This window comes from Dermacentor variabilis, chromosome 9, assembly GCF_050947875.1.
Source record: "Dermacentor variabilis isolate Ectoservices chromosome 9, ASM5094787v1, whole genome shotgun sequence".
NCBI lineage: Eukaryota > Metazoa > Arthropoda > Arachnida > Ixodida > Ixodidae > Dermacentor > Dermacentor variabilis.
In genome coordinates, this window is record NC_134576.1 from 35,287,211 (window position 1) to 35,302,054 (window position 14,844).

General features: G+C 49.8%; 1 protein-coding gene across 1 annotated transcript; it reads left to right on the top strand.

The window, feature by feature from the left end:
- Positions 1-1,323: 1,323 nt before the first annotated feature.
- LOC142558297 (protein YkfC-like) lies at positions 1,324-1,746 on the top strand. The gene has a single exon (XM_075670447.1). The coding sequence runs from the start codon at positions 1,324-1,326 to the stop codon at positions 1,744-1,746; it is 423 nt and encodes a 140-aa protein (XP_075526562.1).
- The last annotated feature ends 13,098 nt before the right edge of the window (positions 1,747-14,844 follow it).

A 14,844-nucleotide genomic window follows, 5' to 3' on the forward strand; every position in this document is an offset into this window, starting at 1 on the left:
CTTGGCAACACCAAGCTGGAAGCGTTGCTCGTCGAGGTTATACCAGATAGTTGGCTCAAGAACAGCGTCTACGTTATCAATGTGTACTGCTCTCCTAGAGACAACCGGCAGACCTTCTACAGCCTATCAACCAAAGCATCGTCCAAGGCGAGGGAGACGCCGCTCGTTATGGCTGGAGATTTCAACGCGCCGCACGAAGCCTGGGGCTACGTGAGAAGCATTCCCAAAGGCTGTAGACTCCTGCAGGCAGCGACTGACAGTTCCCTAGAACTGATAACGGACCCCCCATTACCCCACGCGCATGGGAAACTCGGTCTCGAGAGACACCACCCCAGACCTGGCCTTCGTCAAGAACGCGCCGGGAGCGGAGTGGCACAACTTACAAGAGAACCTGGGAAGTGACCACTACATCGTGGAAATATCGTTACCGGTCAGCGCGGCCCCGCAGAGGGCCTTCGAAATAGTCAACTGGGACGCCTTACAAAAGAGAAGGAAGGACTACCACGAAAAATACGACTCGTTTGCGGACCTCGTAGCGCAGCTCAAGAAGGATGTAGCTGCGGTTACCAGGACCGTCGAAACAGACCTCAAGCTCGACCGCATGGACGCTCTATTGGCGCACCTGCTCGAAGCCAAGAATTACCTCACAGCCAGATGGAAGACGCAGAAGCTGAATCGCAACCTCCGGAGGAGGATCGCAGCCCTCAACCCCGAGATCGAATCGCACTGCAAAGAGCAATGGAACGAAGTATGCGCGTCCGTCGACGGCCAGATGCATGCGGAAGGCAAGTGGACCCTCCTCAATCAGTTATTGGACGACACGCAGTCCAAGAGAAACCACACTCCGGCCATCAATAGGCTGGTGCACAAGCTCAATAGCGAAGGCGCATCTATGAACGAAGTGATGGACGAATGCGCGCGTCGCTACCTCCCCATCGGGCAGTCCGGGCCAGAAAATTACCCGGCCTATGGCGCCAAGGCGGACGAGGAGCTCGACGCCCCCTTCTCCTTCTCGGAAGTCAGAGCGGCCCTTCAAGGCCTCAACGGAATATCGGCGCCCGGGCAGGATGGAATCTCGAACAGACTCCTTCGAAATTTAGACGACGGCTCGATCGAACTCCTCACCAAAGAAATAAACGATGTCTGGCAGGCCGGCATCGTACCGGATGCCTGGAAGGAAGCCACGGTGATCCTAATTCCGAAGTCGGGCAAGACAGTCGGCGACCCATTTCGCTCACATCTTGCGTGGGCAAGGTGACGGAGCATGTCATCCACAACAGAATATCGAAGCATGTCGAGGAACGCCACCTCCTCCCGCCGAATATGGTCGGCTTCAGACCCTCGCTGTCCACTCAAGAAGTCATGCTGCTAATGAGGAGGCAGATAGTCGACGTGGTCGCGAGAGATGTTCGAGGCATCTTGGTGCTGGACATCGCCAAGGCCTTCGACACGGTCAAGCACAGGCACGTCCTCGACTCTGTGACGAGATTGAACCTCGGCGAACGCTTTCACGCGTACGTGAGCTCTTTCCTAAGGGATAGCAAGGCCACGATCAAATTGGGCCAGATCAAGTGGGACGGATACGCGCTGGGAGCCTGCGGCACGCCGCAGGGTGCGGTGTTATCTCCACTGCTCTTCAACATCTCCATGAAAGACCTATCAGTCCGACTCGACCGAATCGGGGCCGTCAATCTCAATCACGCTATCTACGCGGACGACATCACCGTCTGGTGCGGCGGTGGGTAGGACGCTGTGGTGGAGCGGGCCCTGCAACAGGCCTTGAACGTCACGGAAGAATTTCTCGAGGGCACGGGACTGGTCCTCTCGCCGACAAGTCGGAACTCTTGCTGTATCGACCCGACAGAAAAGGCCGCATGTTCGACATGACGCTGAACCAAGTACCGATCGCACTCAGAACAAAGACGGGTCAGCGCATTCAGAGGGTGGATTCTCTCAGGGTGCTCGGACTGGTCCTCAATGCAAAGGGCAGCAACGGGCAAACGATCGCGCGCCTGAGTGCGAAGACGGAGAACATGCTCAGACTCATTTCGCGAGCGACGAGCAGGAGGGGGGGCATCAGGGAAGCCAACCTCATAAGGATCTACCACGCCTTCCTCGTGAGCCATACCAGCTACGTGGCTTCTGCGCTAAACTGGTCGCTGTCAGAGGAGGGCAAGACCGACGCACTCATGAGGAAGAGTATCAAGCGAGTCATCGGCATCCCTATGGCGACCAGCACGGAGAAGCTGATGCAACTCGGGGTCCACAACACCCTGAGCGAAGTCATCGAAGCGCAGAAAGCGGCACAGATCATTCGCCTCACCCACCAAGGTAGGCCACCGAATACTCGAGATGGCGGGTCTGGCAGCCATTGCCGTGGAGTCGTGCGCTGTCCCGCTATGCCAGGGTGAAAGGGAAGCCTTTCGAGTCTCCCCGTTCCCGAGGAATGTTCATCCACAACACAACGAGGCCCGGCGCGCAGCCAGTGCCCGAGCACTCATCAAGACTGCCCTGCAGCACCCAGAGCTCGGGTCCTTTGTCGACGCGGCGCGGTATCCCGGATCAAACTCGTACGTGGCCACGGTGGTTGAGCCCCAGGGCAAGATCCTGAATGCGGCGTCTATCCAACGCTCAACGGCGTTCGTCGCAGAGCAAGTCGCAGTGACGCTGGCTCTGTGCGAACCTGGGCGCACGCAGATCTTCACGGACTCCAGGTCGGTTGCGATGGCCTTTCTCGCCGGCTCGGTCTCGGCCGAGGCTGCGGCGGTGCTGAGGACCCGCAAGACAGGCACGGCCCGTCATGTCATCACTTGGTTCCCGGCTCACATAGGCCGGAACGTCTCCTCCGGCTCGATCAACCCTAATGAGCTGGCCCACGACCAGGCGCGAGGTCTCATCAACCGCGCCAGTCCTAGGGACCCGGCTTCGCAGGGGATCGACCGAACCATGGACCCGCTGCTTACTTTCCACGATATCACTCCTCACTACCAGCTGGGAAGCAGGCAGTATCCGGCTCCTCACCCGAAGCTAGGCAGATCCAGACCTCGGTGCTGAGAATGCTACAGACGGGCTCCTTTGCGTCTCGCTCAAGGCTGAGCCACTAGACTCCGGGTGTGGAACCCTGCTGTCCAGACTGCGGCGAGGAACGGTCCACCTTGAACCACATGCTGTGGCAATGCTCTGCGTTGCGCCACTCGCCTTTCAACAGGCAAGAAGACTGGTATGAAGCCGTTAAGAGCGATGACCTTCAAGTCCAGCTTCGGGCTGTCCAAAGGGGCTGCGACGGGGCTGAAGATCACGGTCTTCCGCTCCCAGCGCGGGTGCGGCCCGCGACTACGATAACGTAGTCCCTTAGGGCCAATTAAAGTTTCTTGTCTGTCTGTCTGTCTGTCTGTCTGTAGCGCAGCCACCTTGCTGTGCTGTGCTTAAACAGACTGTTGTCGTGTATCGCCATCGCAATAGCTTAACTAGGAAAGTCGTAGAAGCTGCCGAGGTCGCATGGGCAGAAGAAGATTGCGTCAGCTGGCCGTCAATGGCTTTATCCAAAAAAAGGAACTTGAATTTGTGACACAGTCGGCACGTCGCAGCGCACCTTCTCCGCTCTGCGGATGGGTGTATATATATTTTCAGGACCCTCCATAAAATCCTTGAAAGTCAGCGCTTGTCCTCTCTCTCGACTTGTCCGCCTTACTTACTGCGCCATGCTAATTGTGTCAGTATGAATAACCAACATGGCCAAACCTATTCCCTTTTTTTCTACCCTTTGTGTGTTGTCACCAAACCTTGTGTAATCCAATTGTATGGGTAACACGAGTTCTGCAGTACGTCGTGGAAGACACGTGGGCACCAGCGATTATTCTGCAACCTTTTATGACTCATTCATAAAAGCCGATGCACTTGTGCCCCGCAGGAGAGATTTCGACGATCGCGGACTGCGTTCGCCGCTGTCATTGTGCTTTGAGCGTAACTTCCTTTTGTGGCCACAGGTTTAACATAATAAAAACTTAGTTTCGTCATTCACAGTTTTGGCATAGAGAAAGAAATTCAGCAAGAGTGAATACTCGTCAAAAACTGGCCAGAGGAAATTCGTCACGTTAGTGTTAATGCCGTCAGTTTGCTCCCGCGAGCGTCGGAAAAAAGAATGCGAACTCAACAGACATTGTTTTATTTTTTATTCTTTCCCGCTAAAACTAAAAAGCTTTGCGTAAAAATGAACCTATACTTTGCGACTTATTTTTCTTGCGTTACTTGACAACAAGTTAATGGCACGCCAGAAACATGCGTCATGCGGCATACACGGCACAGATGTGACCGAGGCCGGATGCGTGTCTTTTTTTTTCTATGTAGCCAGGTTTGTTGGCCTTTTAGCGTATTCTCGCGGTCCTTTAACCCTTCGACACGGCACCACTGCACTATTGCACTAGGCAAGGTGAGAAATATTCTTTGGCAGTCTGCGACTCACTGCAACCAATCTTAGGCTTACAACATAAAACCGAGACTTGTGACGCAGTTAGCGAGCCTTGTGACGCAGTTCATTTGCGTTAATGAGTCTTTCTAGGAAGTGTTTGCGACGCTTTCTATGAGCCCCAACATTATTGTAACTTAATTCGGTAGTTTTTCGGCGCGCTCAATGCACCCGGCAAAAGCAGATCAGCCGCTGTAATGCAGTTAGTTTCGCGTGTACTGAATCTTACTAAAAGTTTGTCGCACTTTCTCTGACCACCAACATTACTGTATTAATTTCGGTACTTTTTCGGATGCTTTTGAGGCACGTTTTCCGCACCCGGCATTGTGACGCAGTTAGCGTAAAGCAGCTCAGCCGCTGTAACGCAGTTTCGCGTGTACTCAATCTTACTAAAAGTTTGTCGCGCTTTCTCTGACCACCAACATTGCTGTAATTCGGTACTTTTTGGGATATTTCTGAGGAACGTTTTCTGCGCCCTGTATTGTGACGCAGTTAGTATGAAGCAGCTCAGCCGCTGCTTCATAGTTAATTTCGCGTTGACTGAATCTTACTAAAAGTTTGTTGCGCTTTCTCTGACCACCAACATTACTTTAATTCGGTACTTTTTGGGATACTCTTGAGAAACGTTTTCCACGCCCGCCATTGTGACGCAGTTAGCGTAAAGCAGCTCAGCCGCTGTAACGCAGTTAGTTTCGCGTGTACTGAATCTTACTAAAAGTTTGTCGCGCTTTCTTTGACCACCAACATTACTGTATTTCGGTACTTCTTGCGATACTTTTGAGGAACGTTTTCCGCGCCCGGCGTTGTGACGCAGTTAGCGTAAAGCAGCTCAGCCACTGTAATGCAGTTAGTTTCGCGTGTACTGAATCTTACTAAAAGTTTGTCGCACTTTCTCTGACCATCAACATTACTGTAATTGGGTACTTTTTGGGATACTTTTGAGGAACGTTTTCCGCGCCCGGCGTTGTGACGCATTTAGCGTAAAGCAGCTCAGCCGCTGTAACGCAGTTAGTTTCGCGTGTACTGATTCTTACTAAAAGTTTGTCGCACTTTCTCTGACCACCAACATTACTGTAATTCGGTACTTTTTGGGATACTTTTGAGGAACGTTTTCCGCGCCCGGCGTTGTGACGCAGTTGGCGTAAAGCAGCTGAGCCGCTGTAACGCAGTTAGTTTCGCGTGCACTGAATCTTACTAAAAGTTTGTCGCACTTTCTGTAACCACCAACATTGCTGTAATTCGGTACTTTTGGGGATACTTTTGAGGAACGTTTTCCGCGCCCGGCGTTGTGACACAGTTAGCGTAAAGCAGCTCAGCCACTGCAACGCAGTTAGTTTCGCGTGTACTGAATCTTACTAAAATTTGTCGCCCTTTCTTTGACCACCAACATTAGTGTAATTCATTTCCGTACTTCTTGTGATACTATTGAGGCACGTTGTCCGCGCCCCGTGTTGTCACGTAGTTGGCGTAAAGCAGCTCGGCCACTGTGACGCAGTTAGTTTCGCGTGCACTAAATCTTACTAAAAGTTTGTCGCGCTTTCTTTGACTATCAACATTACTGTAATTAATTTCCGTACTTTTTGTGATACTTTTCAGGTACGTCGTCCGCACCCGGTGTTGTGACGCAGTTAGCGTAAAGCCGCTCGGCCGCTGTGACGCAGGTACTGCGTCACTGCGGCCGAGCTGCTTTACGCTAACTGCGTCAGAACTGCGTGTACTGAATCTTACCGGGCCAAGTATGTGACGCACTTTCTGCCCTCTCCAACTCCCAACAAAACATACGTTCTTTCAGTACTCACGCTTTGGCGAAAACGCGACCAGCGATTGCCAAGAGTGATAACCCGGGCATGTGTTGCCTACGCCGGCAGAACACGCAAAAGATAAAAAGATAACGCAAAAGATCACGCCGAGAGGCTAAAAATTTCAGAACTCGAAAATTCTGCCTTCTGAACGACCGAAAACAGGCTTTGCACCCATGCATTTGTCTTGCGTGCGAGTAGAAGGCATTCCCCGGGCGTCTTGCATTGTCTGGCTGAGAGCCAGCGTTGTGGCCATCTCTGTGAAGGTAGCGTACCATCGCATCGGCTGAGGCCGTGTCGGAAACGCGCAGTAGTCAGTGTATTTGTGCAATTAAAGTGCAGCAACAATGCCCGAGAATTGGGTAGTCCTTGGAAATCAGTTTTCTTCCTATTTCATTATATTGTTCAGGATTCCGGATATTTTCTACGCCATGTATGTAAAAGCGAATTGCTTGTGTTTATAATGCCGCCCGGTCACCATTTCCGCACGTTCCGCATTTACACGCAGTTTTCTTATTAGGTCTAAATACCAAAATGGTTGTCACAGTGCGGTATTATTCGATTCGGCGAAGCACCAATCAACGAGAGCCAACAGGCCATAGGAACAAGAACCGGCGAGCAAGACGGTTATTGCCGGCCACTCGGGCAAGCGACCGAAACAAGTGGAAGGCACGTTTAGAGATTATTGTCTTTTTATCGTCTGCGCGACCATGACGCCCCAACTGCGTTTTGTAGGAATCGCTGTGTACTCTCTGCCCCGCGCGTGCATTGAGAATCTTGCTAAGAAGGCAGGGGTGCGAATAATCCGAAATATGTGCTCTCTCTGGGCAGTCGTGTGTCCACGAATATCTGGTTAGGTTGGTTAGTTTGGGTTTAATGGCACAAAGGCAACTACGGCCGTGCTGCGGCAGACGCAAGTCAGAATGAAACGCAACGTTATAGCAGGTAAACTTGCATTACATTAAAGTTGGTGTAAATAACCAGTTTTTTCTAAATAGTCGGACAGGTGAGCAAATGGCACTAGGGGGTCATCTGCTAGTAATAGTGCAGGGTGTAATCCAGTGTGCAAATTATACAGGCTGTGCAAGAACCTCCATCTCAGCCTGTTGATGTGTGGACATGTTATTAGGATATGTATGACTGTGAGAGGTTCATGGCATTTTTCGCAGGTTGGCGGGTTTTCTATTCGGAGGAGGAAATGGTGCGTCAGATGTGTGTCTCCAATTCGAAGTTGACACAAGATCACCTCGTAAAAACGTTGCTGGTGTCTGTCGTTGCTGGTTGCTGATTTCCACTCGCCAATTACAGGTTTGATAAAATGTAGCTTATTGTTTAAACATTTGTCCCAATCGTATTGCCATTTTGACGTCAAGGCCTTCAGAATCGCATTGATACTGTCTTTATATGGGAGTGCTGTATTTCTAATGTTTTCATACGCTGCCATTGATGCGCACCTATCCGCTGCTTCGTTACCCGGTACACCAACATGACTTGGTACCCAGCAAAGCCTAATTGACATACCGTATTTGTTTATTGTTATCATGTTTAAGATATCCCCTATCAGGGGTTTACATTCGGATTTCATGTGAAGAGACTTTAACGTGATTAATGAATCAGTGTATATGATTGTGTTTTCGTGTTTTTCAGCGTTGATCTTTTTAACCACAGTCCATAATGCATAGACTTCAGCTGTGTAGACAGAGGCGTGCTGTGGCAAAGGAATACTTCTTTCCCAATGTTCTGTTATGGCCCACACACCCACGTGTTCTTTTGTTTTAGAGCCATCAATGTAAAATTCCGTGTAATTTTGATATTTGTCATGTAGAAAGCGGAGTTCTTGTATAATGTGTTCGTGAGGGGTGTCTTTCTTCTTTAAACGTGTCAATGTCCAATCACATAACGGCGCGAAATCGTGCCACGGAGGCAAACGCTGTGGCTTTCTCGCAACCTGGAGGACTTCGCGAGGAATGTTATAATCCCGAATATATTCCTCATATCGCAGGAGAAGTGGCTTATTCATGTTTGAATTGTTTGTATAGTGTAAGCGTGAGTTACACTGTGTGACAATGTTGAAGCATATGTGTTGTGGGAACGACTGAATTCTGAGTACGTAAGAAACAGTTAGTAGCACTCTGCGCTGCTGTAAAGGAGGTTCATTACAGTCAACATACAGACTCTGGACAGGCGATGTTCTGTAAGCACCACTTCCCAGTCGTAGTCCAAGGTTATGAGCTGGATCAAGTCGTCGGACCTAAGACTGTCTGGTTGAACCGTATATGATGCTACCATAATCTAATATGCTGCGCACCAAAGTGCGGTAGATGCGTAGCAGGCATTCACGGTCAGAGCCCCAGCGCTTCCGGGACAGGACTTGGAGGACGTTAAGTGCATTGTTCGCTTTTATTTTAAGGCTCTTTACGTGAGCGAGAAAGTTAACCTTTTTATCAAACAGAACACGCAGAAACTTGTGTTCTTATTTTATTGGTAGTGTGGCTTCTTGTAGCATAAGGGTGGGATCTGGTTGTAGGCCTCTATTTCGTGTAAAGACAACACTAATAGTTTCTTCACTTGAGAAACGAAAACCGTTTTCAGACGCCCATTGTGTTAGTTTGTTTAATGTAATTTGAATTTGCCGTTCGCAGAATGTCAGGTTCGATGCACGACACGCAATTTGTAGATCATCCACATATAATGAATGCATTACAAAGGATGGAATTACCTTATTGACCGAGTTCATTTTCACCACAAACAACGTTGTGCTTAGTACGCATCCTTGTGGTACGCCATTTTCTTGAATGAATACACGCGACAGCGCCGTTCCTAAACGCACTTGGAATGTTTGGTCCGACATGAAATCTGCTACACATTTGAGCATTCTACCTCGGATTCCTAAATCTGCCAAGTCCCTTAAAATACCAAACATCCATGTTGTGTCGTACGCCTTTTCTAGGTCAAAGAAAACAGTGAGACAGTATTGCTTGTGCAGAAATGCCGCACGTATCTCGTCTTCTAGCCGAACTAGGTGATCTATTGTGGTGCAACCTTTCTTGTATCCACACTGATGGTTATCTAGCAGGTTCTCTGTTTCGAGGACGTATGTTAATCTTATGTTGATGATGGCTTCATAGGACTTTGCAAGACAACTTGTGAGTGCTATGGGTCTATAGCTGGTTGCTGCTGTGGGAGGTTTTCCAGCTTTCAAGAAATGGATTTATGATGGCTTTCTTCAACTCTTTTGGCATTTTTCCTGTTTCCCAGATTATGTTGAAGAAACGAAGCAAGGCCTCAGTTGCTTCAGGCGAAAGGTGAGGTAGCATTGCGTAATGTACCCTGTCCGGACCTGGTGCTGTTTTTTTGCCATCAGTAAGTACTCTATTGATTTCTGGAAGCGTTAAAGCGTCATTATATAGTGTTTCTGAACTTCCTGTGGTCGGAAGCTTTAGTTTTTCTGCTAACTGTTTATGTTTTAGAATTTCTGCAGAGTAGTTTACTGAGCTTGATATATCATGAAAGTGCTGCCGTAATATGTCTGCTTGTTCTACTAAATTTGTTTGCGTGTCTGGGGGTGAAAGTATGGGTATCGTGTAAGGAGCGCAGTCGCCTCTAAACTTACGAACCTGATCCCACATTCTTTTTGAAGTTATCGAGCTATTTATTGAGGAGACATAATTTTTCCAGGACTGTCTTTCGGCTTGTCTGCGTGTGTACCTGGCTTTTGCTTTTGCTTTTTTGAACGAGAGTAGATTATCTTGTGTTGGATATCGCCGAAAGATACCCCACACTTTGATTTGCAGTTTTTTTGTTTGCGTACATTCCTTCGTCCACCGAGGTTTTAGGTTTTTTCTTAAGAAGCCAGACGATTGTGGGATTGTTTCTGCTGCGGCAGCAAGTATACAGGCGGTGATCTTATCATTCATTTCATTTATCGTTAGCTCATCTGGTATGTTATCCAGAGTGGCCTTTTCAGTAAAGAGAGGCCAGTCTGCTAGATGGAGTTTCCAAAGGGGTGGTCTCAGTGGGATGGTAGGAAAAGGAGATGTTCTTTTAATGATAGCAGGCATATGGTCACTACCATAGGGGTTCTCAATGACATTCCACTGAAAATCGCCAAAAAGAGATGGAAAGTACAGTGCCAGATCTAGACAACTCATAGCTCCTGTGCTTGGGCAGTAGTACGTCCCCGCACCGGTGTTTAAAAGGCATATATCGTTTGTGAGGATAAAATCTTCAAGTGTTTGACCCCTGGTGTCAGTTGTTTTACTACCCCGCAACGTGTTATGTGCGTTAAAATCACCGCATATTAAAAATGGTTCAGGTAGCTGGTTTAAAACTAACTCTAGATCTTTTACGGTAACATTTGAACGCGGCAGAATGTATACTGAACAAATGGTGATGGTCTTATGAGCTAAAACGGTGACAGCAACAGCTTCTGTGTGACTGTTAATAGGAACTTCTCTGGCTGCAATACCACCCTGCAGAACAATGGCTACACCACCTGACAGCCGGTTCGTCTGCGTACGGTCTCGCCGTACAACAGTGAAACCTTTTAAAATGTTTTTGTGTTTTTCGCCTAGGTTTGTTTCCTGTAGGCACAGGGCCACAGGAGTGAAGTTTTTTAACATGTCTTTGATGTCACCCAAGTTACGTAAGCGATCTCTACAACTCTAATGGATCATAAAAGCCATTATGAAATTGAAAGGTAAAAAATGATATTAGCGAGTGAATAGGAGATAAGAAAGATGTTAGGTGACATGGATCTGAAGAAGGCAGATACAATGGAGCGATAACCCATTAGATTATCGCCTTCTTGTTTAGGGTAGTTATTGGGAGTTTGTCCCTCTTTAAGCGCTCGAGAGAGCGCTTCTCCTTCGGTGTCGATGACACCGGGGTTTTTGCGTCGACCTCCATCGCTCTCTCTGAGGCGCTGGAGGACCGAGAGTTTGGCGCCGAGACACGTGTCTCGGACCTTGGTGCTCGCTTGATCTTAGGGCCCTGCGGGACTGGTGTCTCCAGGGCCTTCGAAGAGGGTGTAGCAGTACTGACTGCTTCCGCCACGGGGGCGGGAAGCGGCACTACGGGACCACTGGGCGTGGGTTCGCAGGACTCCTCAGGCCTCTGTGACGACGCCCCCACCTTCGTCACATCGGCATAACTACGTCGCGAAAGGTATGACAGTCGCTTTCTGGCTTCAAAGAATGAGATTTTTTCTTTCACAGTTAGTGCAATTACTTCTTTTTCTTTTTTCCAGCAAGGGCAAGACCTCGAGTAAGCGGGATGATCTCCTTTGCAGTTAACAAAATGTGGTGAAGATGTGCAATTCCCAGATTGGTGATCGTAGGAGCTGCATTTAGCACAAGTTGTTTGTCCTCGGCATGCATTTGAAGCTTGTCCAAACCTTCGGCACTTGAAACATCGTCTGGGGTTCGGGATATATGGTCTCACATTGACTTTGACATAACCTGCATCGAGTGAGGTACGCATTACGTTTGTTCCGAAGGTGAGTATAACGTGTTTGGTGGGGATTTCTTGGTCGTTTCTGCGGATTACTATTCTTTGTACTTTAGTAACATTTTGTTCTTGGAAACCTTCCAGTGCTCGAGTCCTCATCGCTTAAACCAATAAAGTCTTCTTCAGATATTACTCCCCTGCTTGTATTAAGTGTTCTGTGCGCTGATACTGTCACTGTCGCTTCGCCAATACTGGTAAGTTCAGAGAGCTTCTCTGCTTGATCTTTACTATTCAGTTCTAAGAGGAGGTCCCCGCTAGACATTTTGGAAGCTTTGTATGTAGGTCCGATTTTATCTTTCAGGCATTGGGCTACAAGGAATGGAGATAGCTTTCTTACTGGCATGTTGGTTTCGCTGTGGACTACATAGTACTTGGGGAAAGATGAAGCGCTGCTTCGAAAGGAGAATTGAAATGGTACTTCAGTGCGGCATCTTTTCCGACGCCGATCATGGACAACAGAGATTTGCGCTGCCATAGGAAGGTGTGTGTGTTCAGCAACAGCGCCGACCGCCCACGACGGAGCCCAACGAGGGGACGCGGCAGAGCTTGTGTACAAGCCTGCACGACGCCAGCCGTACGCCGTCACTATAACCAAATCTGTTATAACCAAGGTTGGCTATCCCACACAAGGTTAACCCTTGCCGCCAAGGAGAATGAAGTAAATCGAAGAGAGGAGAAGACCGACAGACAGACAAAGAATTTTACTAATGGTCCTGAGGAACAGCGTTAGCGTACCTCCCTTTTCAGGGAGTCCCCGTAGCCCTCGCGGGCCGCACCCACGTCGGGGTAGGAAGATCGTGGTCCTCCGCCCTGTCGCAGGCCCTCTGGACAGCCCGTAGTTGCGCTGAGAGGTCGCCGCTTTTAAGGGCTGCCTCCCGGTCGATTAGAGTGGTTAGCGATGAGCTGCGTAACGCAGGGCATTGCCAGAGCATATGGGAAAAGGAACAGTACGCCTCCCCACAGTCTGGACAGTGGGGTTCTACATTAGGCACAAAGTCACTGGAGGGGAACGACCCCGTTTGTAGCATGCGAAATACCGATGATTGTGGTCTATTAAGTTTAGGGTGTGGTAGAGGAGAGGCCCGTCGAGCGAGTTGATAATGTGACATGATTTCATGGAAGGTGAGAAGTGAATCCCTATACAGTCCTAAGTCGCCGCCCGTGAGTCCACCTGAACCGCCGCGCTGTGTAAGACCTCGCGCACAGTCATGGGCCACCTCATTGGCGTTAAAAACTTCACAGTGCACATTGATTCCCATATGGGCCGGGAACCATTTGATGCTATGAAAACCAGCAGCCCCCTCGCTGCCGAGAATGGCCGCCGCCTTATTTGAGATCGAGCCGCAGGTGAAAGTTCGGGTGGCAGACCTGGAGTCTGTAAAGATATTGGGACGTAGAGGGTCCTTCAGTGCTAGCGCTATAGCAACCTGCTCGGCTACTGTTGCAGAAACCTTCCGCGCGGATGCTGAGTTAATGAGAGTGCCGTTGGAGTCAACCGAAACTACGGCATAGTGATCGGAGCGCCCGTACTGGGCGGCGTCAACAACACATGCCAGATTCGGAGTGGCCGCAGCCGCTTTCAGCAGGGAACGAGCCCTGGCTACCCGGCGCTCTACATTGTATTGAGGGTGGACGTTACGTTGCATGGGATCTACCTTGAACGAATCTCGGACCACGGGTAATAGGGTTACGTTGCCCTCCGTGATTTCCTGGTGACCGCATCCAACTGATTCGAGGATGCGTCTTCCCGCTCGCGATGATGAGAGTCGTATTATTTGGGCCACTCGTTGAGCCTCGATAACCTCTGATAGAGTGTTGTGCATGCCCAGTTGCATGAGACGCACGGTGCTGGTAGAGAGTGGTAAACCAAGCACGCGCTTGGTGCTTTTACGCATGAGGGCGTCGATTTTGGCCTCATCGCGTTTAGACCAGCGCAACGCGGAGGCTACATAGTTAACGTGGCTCATCAGAAACGCGTGGTAGAGTCTGAGGAGATTGCTCTCGCTTAAACCCCCTCTGCGGTTTGAGATCCTGAGGATAAGCCTAAGCATATTTTCCGTCTTGGAGGTAATGCGGGCTATAGTCTGTGAGTTGCCCCCACGAGATTCCAGCAAGAGTCCGAGGACCCTGATGGTATCCACTCTCTGGATTTGTTGTCCGTCCCTCGTATAAAGGGCTATGGGAACTTGACCTAAAGGTGTGGAGCACCTAACCCCCCGTCGGGTGGGCCTATGCAATAGAAGTTCGGACTTGGTTGGTGACAGACTCAGGCCCGTGTCTAGTAGGAAGTGTTCTGTGATGTCAAGCGCCTTTTGGAGCGCACTCTCAACTGCAGCGTCAGACCCTCCCATGCACCACACGGTAATATCATCCACGAAGAGGGCGTGACCCGTTCCTCCTACTGTGGCCAGTCGGTCCGAGAGGCCTTTCATGGCGATGTTAAACAGTAGGGGAGAGATGACCGCCCCTTGCGAGGTGCCTCTCGCTCCCAATGTAAATTCCTTGGATTTGATTTGCCCTATTTTGACAGTGGCCTTTCGATCCCTCAGGAAGGAGCTAACGTACGCATGGAAGTGTGGCCCCAGGTCCGAGATGGCGTCTAGCACGAACCGGTGCGAGATGTTATCAAAAGCCTTGGACAAGTCTAGAGCAAGGATGCCCCGAGTGTCTCTAGTGTCGTCATCAATGATTTGCCTCTTTATAAGTAACATGACATCCTCTGTGGAAGGTGCCGGCCGAAAGCCGACCATGTTGTGAGGGAATAACTCATTACTTTCTATGTGACTAGATATACGGTTGTGAATGGCATGTTCGGCCACCTTACCCACGCAGGACGTAAGCGAGATGGGTCGCATGTTCTCCGGCGCAAGAGGTTTGCCTGGTTTCGGGATGAGCACCACTGAGGCTGTCTTCCAGGAGTCGGGGACGAGGCTCATTTCCCAAATTTTATTGACCTCCTCGGTGAGCAGCGCAACTGATTGTTCGTCCAAGTTGCGGAGGAGCTTAGTGGAGATGCCATCCGGGCCCGGTGCAGAGCGACCGTTGAGCGTTTGGAGCACCTCCCAGATTTCG